Here is a 13,289-nt window from a genome sequence, read left to right on the forward strand (position 1 = left end):
TGGATCACAAAAATGCCCAATATGTTAACAGTGGGTGAGATACAGCTGAATGTGTGTGTAGAGAAGTCTTTTGGCAAAACTGGGGAAGAAGAGTAGTAAGAGTATAAATGTAATCTTCCCTCTATCTGCTCGCCCTCCCATCAAAAAATCTAAAATAAATTAAAAAATCAGGTGCTGTGTGTGTGATCAAGCTTTGCTCCAACAATGAATGTTGGGTTTCTTTGTGTGTGTAGGTGTTGGAGACCTGTGTGAAGAACTGCGGCCATCGCTTCCATGTCTTGGTGGCAAACCGTGACTTCATCGATGGAGTTCTGGTGAAAATCATCTCACCCAAGAACAACCCCCCCACTATAGTACAGGATAAAGTCCTAGCACTGATTCAGGTACACAGCTTGTCTCTGCTTCCATATGTTGCTGCCTGAAATAAGGACTGTCTGCTTCGATGCTACGCATCACTAAACATGCTGTCATCGTTAAAAATATGGCAGGTTTTTTATATATAAACTCAAACAATATATCCAGATTGGTGGGGAAAAGCAGACATGTACACACATAGATATTTTATTCAGGGAGGGCTGTCTGGATTCTAGTTAGAGAGGTACCATGCTAAAACAGGAGGATTTAATAAAAGGTAAATGGATGATTTTGCAATTTACCAGTCATATCTAGAAGCTGGAGACTTGCCTCGGTGATGAGCTTGTCATCTGAAGCCAGGAGATTTCAGAGGATTGTGCTTTTGGTGGCAGCTGCAGAACACTTGCCTTTCTGTGGCTGTTTCCCTGACCGGAAAATGGAGCTGTTTCCCTCCATTTGAAAGCATTCTGCATTCCTTTCAAAGATGGTTATAGAAAAGTAAATGACCATATAGGAATTAAAATGGTTTTGTTGTCTTTTCTGTGGTTATTGTGCAGTAAAAGCACACTGTCAGATCCTTGCCTGCAGTGGGAAGTTCAGCCATGGGCCTGTCTGCCACTTCTCCTTCTGTGCAGCACAACAATAAACAGCCGTGTTAATTCCACAAACCATTAGCCACACATGAGGAAACATTGGTGCCTGCCTGGAGGAAATCTGACAATTATAGGAAGCTTTATCACTAAGCTTCCACAGGCTACTGCATACACCAGAGACTAAAAGACACTGCGTATTTAAAATGATATAAACCTGCTGCAGTGTTCCTTGTGGGGAGGTATTTACAAATGCACAACATCATTTGCCAGATATACTTCTGATTTTTATGGCAAAGCATGCACTTGGATTTCTGCTGCTTTATTTCTTATTTGGATACAGGGATAGGGCATCCTTAGAGCATGACAATGTAAATAAGTGATTTTCAAACAGGAAATAGGTAGGGTAGTGGAATTAATGGGCATTGAGTTGGGGTCTGTGGGGTCCCTTTATTTCTGGTGTATGATTTTGTGGCTTTTCAAAAAAATAGAGCAAAATTAATGAAATTATTAAAAACAATTCTTGTGCATCTGACTGAGCCCTCAGGTTTCTGCCTCCCTTGGTGGGAGAGTGGATGCATGCAGTGACCAGGAGATGAGGTTAAAAACTGCCCCATAAAGACAAACTGGGTGTGTTTCCATGTTATTTTAGGGAATGTTGGTTTTGCTGGGCTCTGGGTTTAAATGGATTCCCAGTGGTGAATGCAGCTAAAATGGGAGTGTTTGTAACATAATCAGAAAGCCACAGTCATTGCCTCAGTATATTAAACAGAGCTTTATCTGAGGAGACTTAGTGCAGTAGAGCTAAAAGCCTCACTCTGGGTACTAAATGCCTTTTGATATAAAAAGCCTGAAAATGATGAAGGTTGCCTGTGGGTGGGTTCTGTACGTGTCTCTTTAGCTGGAGGTGGCAGGGGACTTTGTTTTCCAGGTTGCCTGGCAAGTTTGGAACAGTGATGGCAGCCACTCATCCCAGGTGCCCTATGGACACACCCCCCCAAAATAACCCATGACAGCTTCACTCAGCTCAGGCTGTGCTCTGGGGTTGGAGTTAACCCTGTCCCAAAGGGCTGATCTCAGCTTTGTCCCACCAACATTGCATTTATCCCTTTCTATATCCAGTGTTTTTTATTGGGGAATTAATAAGAACAGAAATGGGAGGATTAATAGCCCAGACTGGGAAGCATGGAAGAGAACTGTACAAACAGCACACATCTTCAGGCACACAGCTGGCAAATTCATGGGTCTTTCCATAAAAAGGGGAGATAAAGCTGCCATCTAGTTTCTTATCTAGAGACTTGTTTTGAGATGTTGAGCATCTTGTGTCTCACTTTCTCAACCTATTTCCCAGTGTACATGAATTAGCATATGTTACACAGTGCTTATCCTTCCTTCCTCACCCTGCTAGGAGGCCTTGGAAATATTCCTTGTGTGCCCCTGGTAAGAGCTGGCCTGTCACCCAGTGTCCAAACATTGACATAGTCCCAAATTTAGGGGGCTGATTTACAATGGTGTTTAAATGACCTGTTTGGGCACACTGAGGTTCCAAGTGGGATTTATCCTGAAGTATCTACATCTGGCCTAAAGTTATAGAAGCTCTGAATTCAATCTCCCCTCTGTCCTACACGTGTTTGGACAATGGGCAGGTCTCCTAAGCTCTAGTGTAGCTCATTATCCATAAAGCAGAGCTGATATTGCAGCTGCCTGGTTGGGCTGTAAGCTGTCTAGGACAGGGATTGTCTTACAATGTGTGTAGACAGCACTTAGGACAATGGTGCCTGTCCTGCTTGTGACCTCTGAGACACACTAATGTAGATAATGCTCCCAGCTCAGGTGAAGAAGAATACAAATGGAAGTGTCTCCTTTCTCCAGGGAAGAGAATTGCAGGAGAGAGAATATTTTTAAAAAGTAGAGTGCAGATGAAATGAGATCATTTTGCAAAATCCACAGGAAGCCAGTGAAAGAGGGGATGCATTAGTATTTCCTCGTGGACAAACAAGCTTCACTAAAATCTGGGGACAGAATGCAGCATATTTTTGCCTCCAACTTTCCTTTGAGTGATGATTATTAAATAGAACATCCCTTGCCTAACACTTTTCACTTTTGCTTGCAAATAGAGTTGAAGTGATGAACACCATTATGTAGAAGCATCATTCAGGTGGCTTCTGATGTAAATTGAAAAGGCAGTGAAATGGCAAAGGTGGAGTTACTTGTGCAGTCAGAACCTCCATCAGAATTGGGGATGTTTTGGAAGGTCAGTTCCAAGGAAACAATGGCTGTGTGCTGTCAGAGCTGTTTTCTCTGGCTCAAGCAGGGCTGTTTGGACTTGCACTGCATCAGAACAGTTGATGCAGTTAATTTACTCTTAACAAAGCTGAGAAGCAAACCCAGGATTGTCTGCTTGCACCTGATAATGGATTGTCTCCCAGGCACGGATGGTAGGAAATGCTCTCTTAGAATTGAACAGGATAGGAATGCAAGTTAAAAATTTATATTATTTTTGATCTTACTTTTCTATCTTGGATTTCTGTTCTCTCCAATATAAAAAATGGCTCAAAGAGCTTTTAAAGTAAAAATAGTCAAAGAACTAGTGTAAAAGTGATGACTAAATGAATTAAGTTCTGAGCCCACGTGCATCTCGCAGTAGTTCTGGATCCAGCACACTGATACCCTGCTCTTACACATGTGGGGGTTTGTGGAATGCTTCATTTTTTAATTGAGTCATAATATTTCAGTTTTTCCTTCCTCTACCTTTTTAATATTTGGTTCATTTCCAGCACAAGTGAAAGGGGTTGAGGCTTTTAGCATACTGTGCTCCCTGCAGCTTTGTGAGTGCAGGAGGCTGGCTAGCCAAGAGGAGCACTTAGTACTCCCACTGAAGGAAAAGCCCAAATGTGAATTGAAGTCTTTTTAGACACCAGAGAATTCATGCAGGAGAGATATTATGAATGTTCTGGCTGTGGGAATTTCTCTCTTTTAAACTCATCCTTTGTGCCCCACTGGGTGCCTTGAGTGTTGGATATGCTCTGTCAGAGCCCAGGCGTCCTTAGTTCTGCTGCTCAGGGGACTGTCTCTTTCACAGGACAATAACCTCAGAAAGGACCTTTTTTAATTTAAGTCTGGTCCAAATAAAGCACTGAAGATAACTTGGTGGCTGTGTTTTTCCTTTGGCAGCAAATGAGGATGTTTCACAAAGTGAATGGAGATTACTTGTGATTGTACAGCTTTGTGAATTTTGGTTAGATTTGTTGAATTTTTCACACAGACCTTTTCTGGTACAATATGCTAGAAAAGATCAGCATCAATCACTGCTGAGGAGAGGAGATGGGAAGAGACTTTCATGATGTTCACAGATTTTGATGACGTCAGGAGCTACTCACAGCTACTCTGCACTGGGTTCCTGTCTGTTTTATATCTGAATAAAATGTATGGGTGACTGTCTTAATATTTGCAGGACCTTTTAGACCAGGTCTGATGATTCCAGTTTTCCTTTGAAGCTGAAATCTATGAAAGCTTTTCCAGTCAGTATCTGAGGCCAGGGTGGGGCTGGAGCTTCATTTGGAAGGTTTATGGATAATCCCTCGTGTTTTCCAGGCTTGGGCTGATGCCTTCCGAAGTAGCCCAGATTTAACTGGGGTAGTGCATATTTATGAAGAACTCAAGAGGAAAGGCATCGAGTTCCCCATGGCAGATCTTGATGCTCTGTCTCCAATACACACACCACAGAGGGTAAGCTGCAGCCTTGCAATTCCAGGGGTGTTTTCCCAGGATTGGATAACTACTCATTTTTCCCCTCCAATTTCTGTGAATTTGTCTCATTTTCTCACTCCTGGAAGGACATTTTAATAGTGAAAGGGCATGTAAGAGGGGCATAATACAGACTGATAAGCTATCTCCTCCCTTGAGTCAATCATCAATCTGAGAAGTTGTAAAATGTTACATTTAATCTTGTACCATAAAACCACCAAACAAATGCAACTAATTTGTTCAAAGAGAGCTCAGCAAGATTTATGATTTGAGATTTACTTCTTTTGCTCAAAAGTGTGGCTGCTTCTGTTAGTGATAACCCTGAGCCAAGGTCTGCCTGTCTGTTAGGGGTGTACAGAGTCTGAATCTCTCTGATCCCACATTAATGTGAGAACTTTACATCTCTGGAAAGTTAGGTCTGGAAAGTTGACAGAACTGCTGCTTGGAAGTAACTTAATGATCACAGGTGTTCTGATTATTCACTCTGAAAACAGAAGTTAATGAATCTTTGAAGCAGCAAATGCAAGTGATCAAGGACTGAGAGATTACAATTCTTGTGTCAAGGTTAATTAAATTCAGTATCTACGTATCACATCATTTTTTGGAAGCCTGCAACTTAATTCCTAGTTTAAAAGAATTTATAATTATTTCTCTTTGGCTCTTGTTTTTATTTTGCTTCTCGCTTTTCTTGTAAAACTAAATGGACTTAAATGCTTGTGGGTTGGGTCAAAAGAGATGGGCATGGAAGATTTTTGAAGCTGCCAGTCTTTTCCAGTAGCTGCACTGACCTTTCCCACAAGGTGCAATTATGTTCTATATTTGAGCCTGTTTGGCCTGAGGTTGCTGACAAAGCAAGTGCTGTCGCAGCTCAGCTTTTGAACTCCTGTCTTTCTGATGTGGCAGAGTGTTCCTGAAGTTGATCCTGCAGCAAATATGCACAATTCCCAGTCTCAGCAAAGGATGAGCAGCAGTTCTTACTCTTCGTCCTCTCCAACGGCCTATTCTGCTCCTCAGGCCCCAGCCCTGAACGTGACTGGTCCCATCACTGCTAACTCTGAACAGGTATTGGCATGTTGATTCTTTCGAGTGGGACTCTTTCAGCAAATCAAATTAGAAACTAATTTGCAGAGGAACTTTCATTTTAACCCTTTGGACTTTGTCTCCTAGGTCTGGCTGTGCTTAGTAACCCTTCTTCCTGTTATACTGTAAAATGTGGGCTGTGCATGTGTCTCTGTGGCCTGGTAATGGCAGCACAATCTGCTGGTCCAGCCCCCTCAGCAGTATTTTAGCAGTTATTCCCATTAGCCCCTCTCCTTTCAAGGCACAGAATGTCTTGCAGATGCAGGAAGTCAAGCCCTTGCAAATGCCCTAATACAGGATTTTCTTTTCTCCCTGCAAAATTATAACTTCAGAGCCAAAGATTCTACTTAAAACATGTACATCTTTCCCCACACTGGAATGAGGCACCACAGCCAAGGTCTGGCTTTAGGTGCTGTTTGCAATTGCTTCCCTTCCATACAGACACAGCACATCTGGGTTTGTGATGATAATTCTTCTCTTTTTCTCTTCCTTTTCTCCTGGGTAAACTTTTTATCTCTTTTGGTTTTTCCCTGCTAGAATGTCTGGAGCCTGAGATATCAAGTCAGACAGAACCAGAGATATCTCAAAGTCAGTTCTTGAAAATGAACTGCTTCAACTAAAAGATTATGCAGTGTTTTGCTGTCTTGTTACCCCAATTTAGATTGCCCGGCTGCGCAGTGAGCTGGATATTGTTCGTGGCAATACAAAAGTGATGTCTGAGATGCTGACAGAAATGGTACCTGGACAAGAGGATTCCTCAGACCTTGAGTTACTCCAGGTAAGTTTCCTAGAAAATATGATTCTGATCCTTTCTGTGTTTGTGTTTCTCTGGGGGTGTGTTTTGTTGTAGCTCACTCCACAGCCTGTGCTTGGATTCATAATGGATCTGGGCTGTGCCTGACCCTGGCAAGTGTCATCACTTGATTTTCTTCATTTGTTAAAGCTTCCAGTGACAAGGACTTCCTGACTTCCCTTGAAACTTGTTCCAGTGCTTTCCTCTTTGTGTGGCTAGAAATTTTTCCCAATGTTGAATATCAGGTCTCCTTTACCAGTAAGCAGCTTAGAATTGCCACAGGTTCTGTAAGCCCTGAGCATTCCAGCTTCTTTTACAACTCCCATCACCACTTGTACAGTGTCAAAACATTCCCAGCCACCATGCAGGAAAAAGCACTCCATATTTCCATCTGGACTAAAGAATGCTAAGGGTCTGTGGATTCTCTGCCACTTGAAATCTTATCTATGAACTGACTGTCTTTCCAGAAGATGTGTTTTTCTGAAGGTGTGGTGTCTTAAGGCAGGTGCTCAGATGAAGTTCCATGGTGTCCAGAGGGCTAGACTGGGTAATGAGGAGGGATTTCTCTGCAATCCATTGCAGCACTGTGCATCTCAAGAAGGAAAACAGTATAAACTGAGCTCATGCCCTAGGCTTGACACCCATTTCCCAAGGCTGGTGGTCATGGGGTGGCCTTTGGGCTGAGGAAAGTCACAGAGTCCCACGGATGAGGAGCACTGCAATCTGACATTCCAGCTGCTGCCCTTAAGGTGGGATTTGCCTTTCCACAGCTTCAGAAACAGCCTTCTGTTCTGATCCTCCAGCAGGGAGGATGGGCTCCCACAGCAGTCCATTCGGAGGAAGGCAGGGAATTGCTCTCTGTGATACATCAGAATTTGAAATCCATCCAAAAACTGGTCTCTCCCATGCAGTGGCATTGTGTGTTTGTCTCAGAGCCATCATGGCAGCTGATGAGAGGCTCTTCAATAAAGAGCCTTTCAGTCACTGCCCATTTGGGTCGAGCTGCTCAAAACAAAAGCAGCTCCCAGGAAACCATGACAGGCCGAAATCGAACAGTTTGCTTACACTGAGAAACAACCACCAGCATCTTGACAGTGTAACCTTAGAGCACAGCTTTAAGGTGAAAGAACTTGATCATAAAATGGAGTGACAGCAATGATTCTTTACTCCAGCTGGTTCTCTTCTGTGACTGATGCAGCCTAAATCTGAATCACAGAGCTGGGGAGAGCCCATTTTTGATCACAAAGGCTGGTTAGCCTTTTGAGAGCTGTGAGCTGGGTGCTGCATGCAAGGACTCCTTGCTTTGAGGTTTATATAGCCCTCCTCCTTAAATAATTCCTGACATTTTCTCCAACAATCAAATGTAAACAGCCTGTGAGAGAGCCAGCTCTGAGCAGAATAGATAGGTACTGTCAGCCCTCTTGGAAAGGCAGCAAACAAACCTCTGAAATGTCACAATCTGCTTCCAAAGTGATGGGATCAAAACTGACATTGGAGAACACATTCCTCAAGCTGTTAAGGCAGCTGGATTGCACTAGGTGAAATTTATCCAGAGCTTAGGATGTCAGACCATGCAAGGAAAACAAACACATTTTTGCTTTCATCCTGAAGGTTGTGTACCAACAAGTCATCCTTGTTTAGTGCTAAATTTTTGCTGTGAAGTGGAGCTGGGAGGAGTGGAAGATGACAGAGGGACATGCTTTAGCTGGAATGTGTCAGTGCTTATTGAAGTAAAACCGTTGGCCTGATCAGGGGCACCCTGCCATACGTCATGTTTCTTCTTGCTGTTCTCCTCAGCAGACCAGTTTGAACTTTGGTCTTGAGGCCTTTCAGGACTACAGAATTCTGCTAAGTATTTGGTGATGGAGGAGATGTCCTGGAAGCATGAGAAGTCCTGGTCTAGGCTAACTGAAATCTAGATTTCTTGATGACAGGCTTTTAAAATAAATGCCCTCCCTCTGCATTCCTTAAAATGTTCTTCTGAAATTCCCCATTGCCTTTGTGCAGTCTCTTGTCAGTGCACTTGCTCAGTGGAAGGGAACATTTCTGTGTGTCTCAGTGCTGGAGGGTGTGTGAAACACTCACCTTTTCATGCTCCTGCTCCTTGATTTGTCCTTACCCTCATGTTCTCTGAAGCTGGTAAGTTCTCATCCTAGCACACACGTAGTATTTGTGGTAGCCCTGATGAGCCTTTTTTCCCCCCACATGTTCCATCTTACACATCATTTAGTTTTGAAGGATGATACTGCCAGAAAGAGCAGATTGAATTTTCCTTGAAAGCTCCCCTCTGGGAATGTGTTGTATTAACATGTTTTATTCTTAAAACAGATGACTAAAATACAGATATTTATTTTCTGAAGTACTCAGAGTTAAAGAAAAATCAGGAAGTTGGATTGTGAATAGGCTCTCAAGGTTTTATGCCAGCATCTCTTGAAGGGCGTTTGATTAGATGTGCTTTTGGGTGACATTTAATCATGCAAAGATAAACTTGTCTTAGTGTTTCTCAGTTGGGGGATATGTTTGGCTGTGAACAGAGCTCAACTAAATCTACTTATTGCTTGTTGCTTATCAGACTGTGTGTGCACAATGCATTCCTCCTAGGAGCTGAACCGAACCTGCAGAGCCATGCAGCAGAGAATTGTGGAGCTTATCTCACGAGTGTCCAATGAAGAAGTCACAGAGGAGCTGCTGCACGTGAATGATGATTTAAATAACGTCTTCCTCCGATATGAAAGGTGGGGCATCTCTCCCAGCAACCAGTTACATTCATTCAGGGTTTTCACATAAGAATAAAATAGGTCATTTGGTGAAATTGGGCCTTCTGGGCCAAGGGTCTATCATGACACAGAGAACCAAACCACAGGAACCATTTACAGAGTATTTTATGGCCTTTTAGGGTAACATTCCTGTTTCAGTTGATTCTTTTAATACTATGATTTTTTTTTTTGTGTGTGCTATCGTAGAATTTTTGTAGGGCATATCCATAAAATGCAAGGCAACCTTGTGAAAACACTCGAGTCTGCAAGTCCCTGTTGTGCAGGGCTGTACAGGTGTAGAGACCTGGGACCAAAAATAGCACAGCCACAGTCACTAGTTCCCCTGCTAGCCCAGGCTCTGCACAAATCTTTGTGCTGCTTCCTTGCTTAGGGAGGCTCCCATGAGCTCTCTCTGCCCTCTGATCTCTGAGCTCTCCAGTCCCAGTGCTGGTGCAAGGGGAGCTGCCTGAGGTGGGCGGGAGCACTGAGCATGCAAAGGGTTTGTTTTAAAGCAACACTTAAAATCTTGAAAAACAAAAAAAGCCTGTCTGTGCACAGCTAATGTTTTGAAGAGCTGGTGTGCAGGAATGATCCCCAGGGACAGGACTTGGGGCACAGGACTTTCGACATGTCAGACAAAGGCGCTGTCAGGCACATCTGCTGCAGGAGGTGACACGTGATGCTGCAGTCTTGGGAAAGTTTAATCTTCCCCTTAATGACAGGCCTGGGGAGCGAGGCACCAAAGAGTACCCTTTGTTCCTTGCTCTTAGCACAGGGCTTTGTTTCTCAAGCCTTTAAAAATAAATTAGACTCTAGATCTGTGAATTTGTGCTGTCATGGCAAAGGCTGCAAAGACGACTCGGTGCCCTCGATTTTGCCTTTGATTTCGTCGTTCAGAGGAGATGGGGCAAACTTTGAAACAAATGCTGGCTTTTTGTGTGAAATGGTGTGTGTTTCATGCACAAGCAGGGTTTTACAAGTGGCAGAGTGTAACTATCACTGAGGTTTCGTCTGGTCACCCTTAATATTTTTTCTGTTTCCCCCCCATCTGCGACTTTGCTGACTGTGGCTGATGTGTTTGTAGTCATTATTCATGAAAAGGGAGCTGAGTGATGTTAGCAAGCCATTTGTGGTGGAATAGCTGTACTGGTCTGAGCATTCAATAAATTCCAGTTCCTCCTCTGCTATTCCAAAAGCTCCCCATCCATCATGCTGATTTCTAGCACAGGGACCAAGCTCTGTTAGTGACTCAAGCAGGAGCTCTGGCCTTTGCTGTGAAGCCTTGGGATGTAAATGAACAGAAGCCTTTTGGTGAGAAATGAGGTGGGAGGTGTCTTAGGTTTCCAGCAAAGGGAGTTGGATTTCCAGTAATAGCAAACACCCACAGTTTCCTAACATTGAAATTTGGGCCTGAATTTGGTTTTGCTGCCTTTTAAGTCTGTATTTTCCTCTGTTACATTGAGAAAACATTTTAGTTTGCGTGACATTCCTTGTTGTATTTTGTCCATCTGGGAGAAAACCCGTAGGACTATATGAATATTATGGGCTTTTTGCTGGAAAAAGAGACTGCTTCTGAAACTACTTTGAAAAATTCAAACCTCCAAGAAATCATGGTGCTTTTCCATGGTGAGGAAGGAGATCAGACTGGCCTCAGACAGGCCATGGGAGCAGGCACTTCCCCTGCTGTTTTGAGTTCGTAGAATCACAGAATGGTTTGGGTTGGAAGGGACCTCAAAACTCATCTAATCCCACCCCCTGCCATGGGTGAGGACACCTTCCACTCGACCAGGTTGCTCAAAGCTCCATCCAGCCTGGCCTTGAAGACTTTCATAAAAGCTGGGTTTAGGTTTGTGGCCCCAGATGCACAGAGTAAAGAAGAGATCAGAGCTTGACTAACCCGACATCTTCTCCTTAGAAGTACAAAGGTTTTATCCAACATCATTACTTGTCCTTGTTGGAAAGTACCAACCTATTTGAGCATAGGCTGTGACCATCTTAGAGTTGTCTTAGGATGTTTTAAGCAGGGAATCTGCTGCCCATTGTCCCTCGTGCCGCACACACATGGCTCCTCATTTACATCATTGCAGCAAGAGGGAGCTGGTAAGTGGGAGTGAGCCGAGCTGCAGTGCTTGGCTTGTTGAGCTGTGAGCATCAATCTTGCTGCAGTTCCTCCTGTCCCTTGGCTCACACAACAGTCTGTCACAAAGCACTTAATGATTAACATCCCCCCCTCCAAATCAAAAGACAAATCCTGCAGTGGTTTTCAAGCATGTTTGTGCTGCAAGATCAGATTAGTCAACTTAAAATCCACCTTTGCCAAGAGTGCAACTTCTCAGCAATCCTCCCTTTGTCTTGGCTTGGAGTTAAAGCTTTCAGGCTTCCCTTTGGAGCCAGAGAAAACTAAGTTCAGTGGAAAGGATGTCATGGCTTGATTATAAACTCATGTTTTTTATTATTTATTGGTGGCTTTGATAATCTGTGTTGGGGTTTTTTTTCCTGAACAGATTTGAACGATACAGATCAGGACGCTCAACACAGAATGCCAGCAATGGAGTAAGTACTCACTCCTTTGATTCTCTAATACCAGCTGTGGTACTATCAGTAGTATCACACCTCACTGCTTTGATTCTCTAATACCAGCTGTGGTACTATCAGTAGTATCACACCTCACTCCTTTGATTCTCTCATACCAGCTGCAGTACTATCAGTAGTATCACACCTTCTACCTGCCCTGCGTCCTGCTTGTACTGGCTAATGGTGGATGCCAGGAAAATTAAGAATGTGGCAAATCCCAAGGGACAACTTTTAGCTCAGGAAGTCACTTCACAGTAAAACATCTCTGTGTTTACAATCCTTGATGGATTTTCATTCCTCTATTAACTTTTTTGATTGCTTTTGAGTCTGTGTGGACTTTAGGAGTTCACAATGCCCTTAAGCAGTAAGATCCACAGTTTCACTATACATTTTTACATATTTATTTTGCATTTATATATAAAAAATATTTTGTTTACATTTGGTCAAGTCATTTAATGATCTTTGTTTGCTTCACCTAATTTTTCTTCACTGTGTCTTACAATGCCACTGTTCAGGTTAATTTTCTTCCTGCCATTCATAATTTTAAGAACCACTCTTATCTCCTATTTAAGCAGCCCCTTTCCAAGCTGAAGTGTTCTAATTATTCTTTAAATGAAAATTCTTTTGTAGTTGTTTTATAGTGTTCAAGGTCTGAGTACATGATGAATCTGTACTTCCATTATGTTTTCTCTTCTGCATTCATAGTTATTTCCTCTGTTTAGTGTGCTTTACCACTTCTGCATTGTGGTGCAAACTTCAGCAAACACTCTGTATTGACACTTGAGTCACAACAAAGAAGTTTTGTTTCTCAAAACAGTTTATACCTAATGTGGACAATTGTGGTGTTTAATGTTGTACTGCAAGAAGAAATTTCTGGCATTTGAAACTTCTGTGTTTCTTGTGTCCTGACAGGTACTGAATGAGGTGACAGAAGATAATTTAATAGATTTGGGTCCTGGCTCTCCAGCTGTGGTGAGCCCAATGGTTGGGAACTCAGCACCTCCATCTTCACTTTCTTCACAGCTTGCAGGGCTTGGTGAGTGCCTGATCTAGAACAAGCTCTCCTCTACCTATTAGTGTTGCCATGTGGCCTCCAAAAGGTTTGGGTATTTTGCTCACAGGGGGATTAGAAGGCATTCCCACTCTCTTGCACTGTGGCAATCTGCAGTTGAGAACCAGCCTGGCACAGAGGGAGGGATTTATTAAGTAGAGGGAAGACTGATGGAGAGGGTGCAGGTTGTTGTTCATGGCAGAACTTGTACTACTACTGCTATTTCTGCTTATAGTTCTCTGTGAAATCAGCCTGGTGATGTTCTTGATTCCCCTTCTACAAATAATATTTGAAACCTTTGGGTGAAAGGTTTTATGACACTCTTAGGTGGTTTGCATTAAATC

General features: G+C 43.0%; 1 protein-coding gene across 3 annotated transcripts in view; it reads left to right on the forward strand.

Annotated features, from left to right (window-relative positions):
* TOM1L2 (target of myb1 like 2 membrane trafficking protein) overlaps positions 1-13,289 on the forward strand; it is a 56,214-nt gene that overhangs the window by 21,064 nt on the left and 21,861 nt on the right. For all 3 annotated transcript variants that reach the window (XM_059484182.1, XM_059484183.1, XM_059484185.1), the window contains exons 4-10: positions 234-383; positions 4,539-4,673; positions 5,595-5,753; positions 6,433-6,549; positions 9,166-9,299; positions 11,825-11,873; positions 12,807-12,930. In XM_059484182.1, coding sequence (XP_059340165.1) covers positions 234-383; positions 4,539-4,673; positions 5,595-5,753; positions 6,433-6,549; positions 9,166-9,299; positions 11,825-11,873; positions 12,807-12,930 — 868 coding nt within the window. The remainder of the gene's footprint in view (positions 1-233; positions 384-4,538; positions 4,674-5,594; positions 5,754-6,432; positions 6,550-9,165; positions 9,300-11,824; positions 11,874-12,806; positions 12,931-13,289) is intronic.

Source organism: Ammospiza nelsoni, chromosome 17, assembly GCF_027579445.1.
Source record: "Ammospiza nelsoni isolate bAmmNel1 chromosome 17, bAmmNel1.pri, whole genome shotgun sequence".
In the NCBI taxonomy this organism is placed as follows: Eukaryota; Metazoa; Chordata; class Aves; order Passeriformes; family Passerellidae; genus Ammospiza; species Ammospiza nelsoni.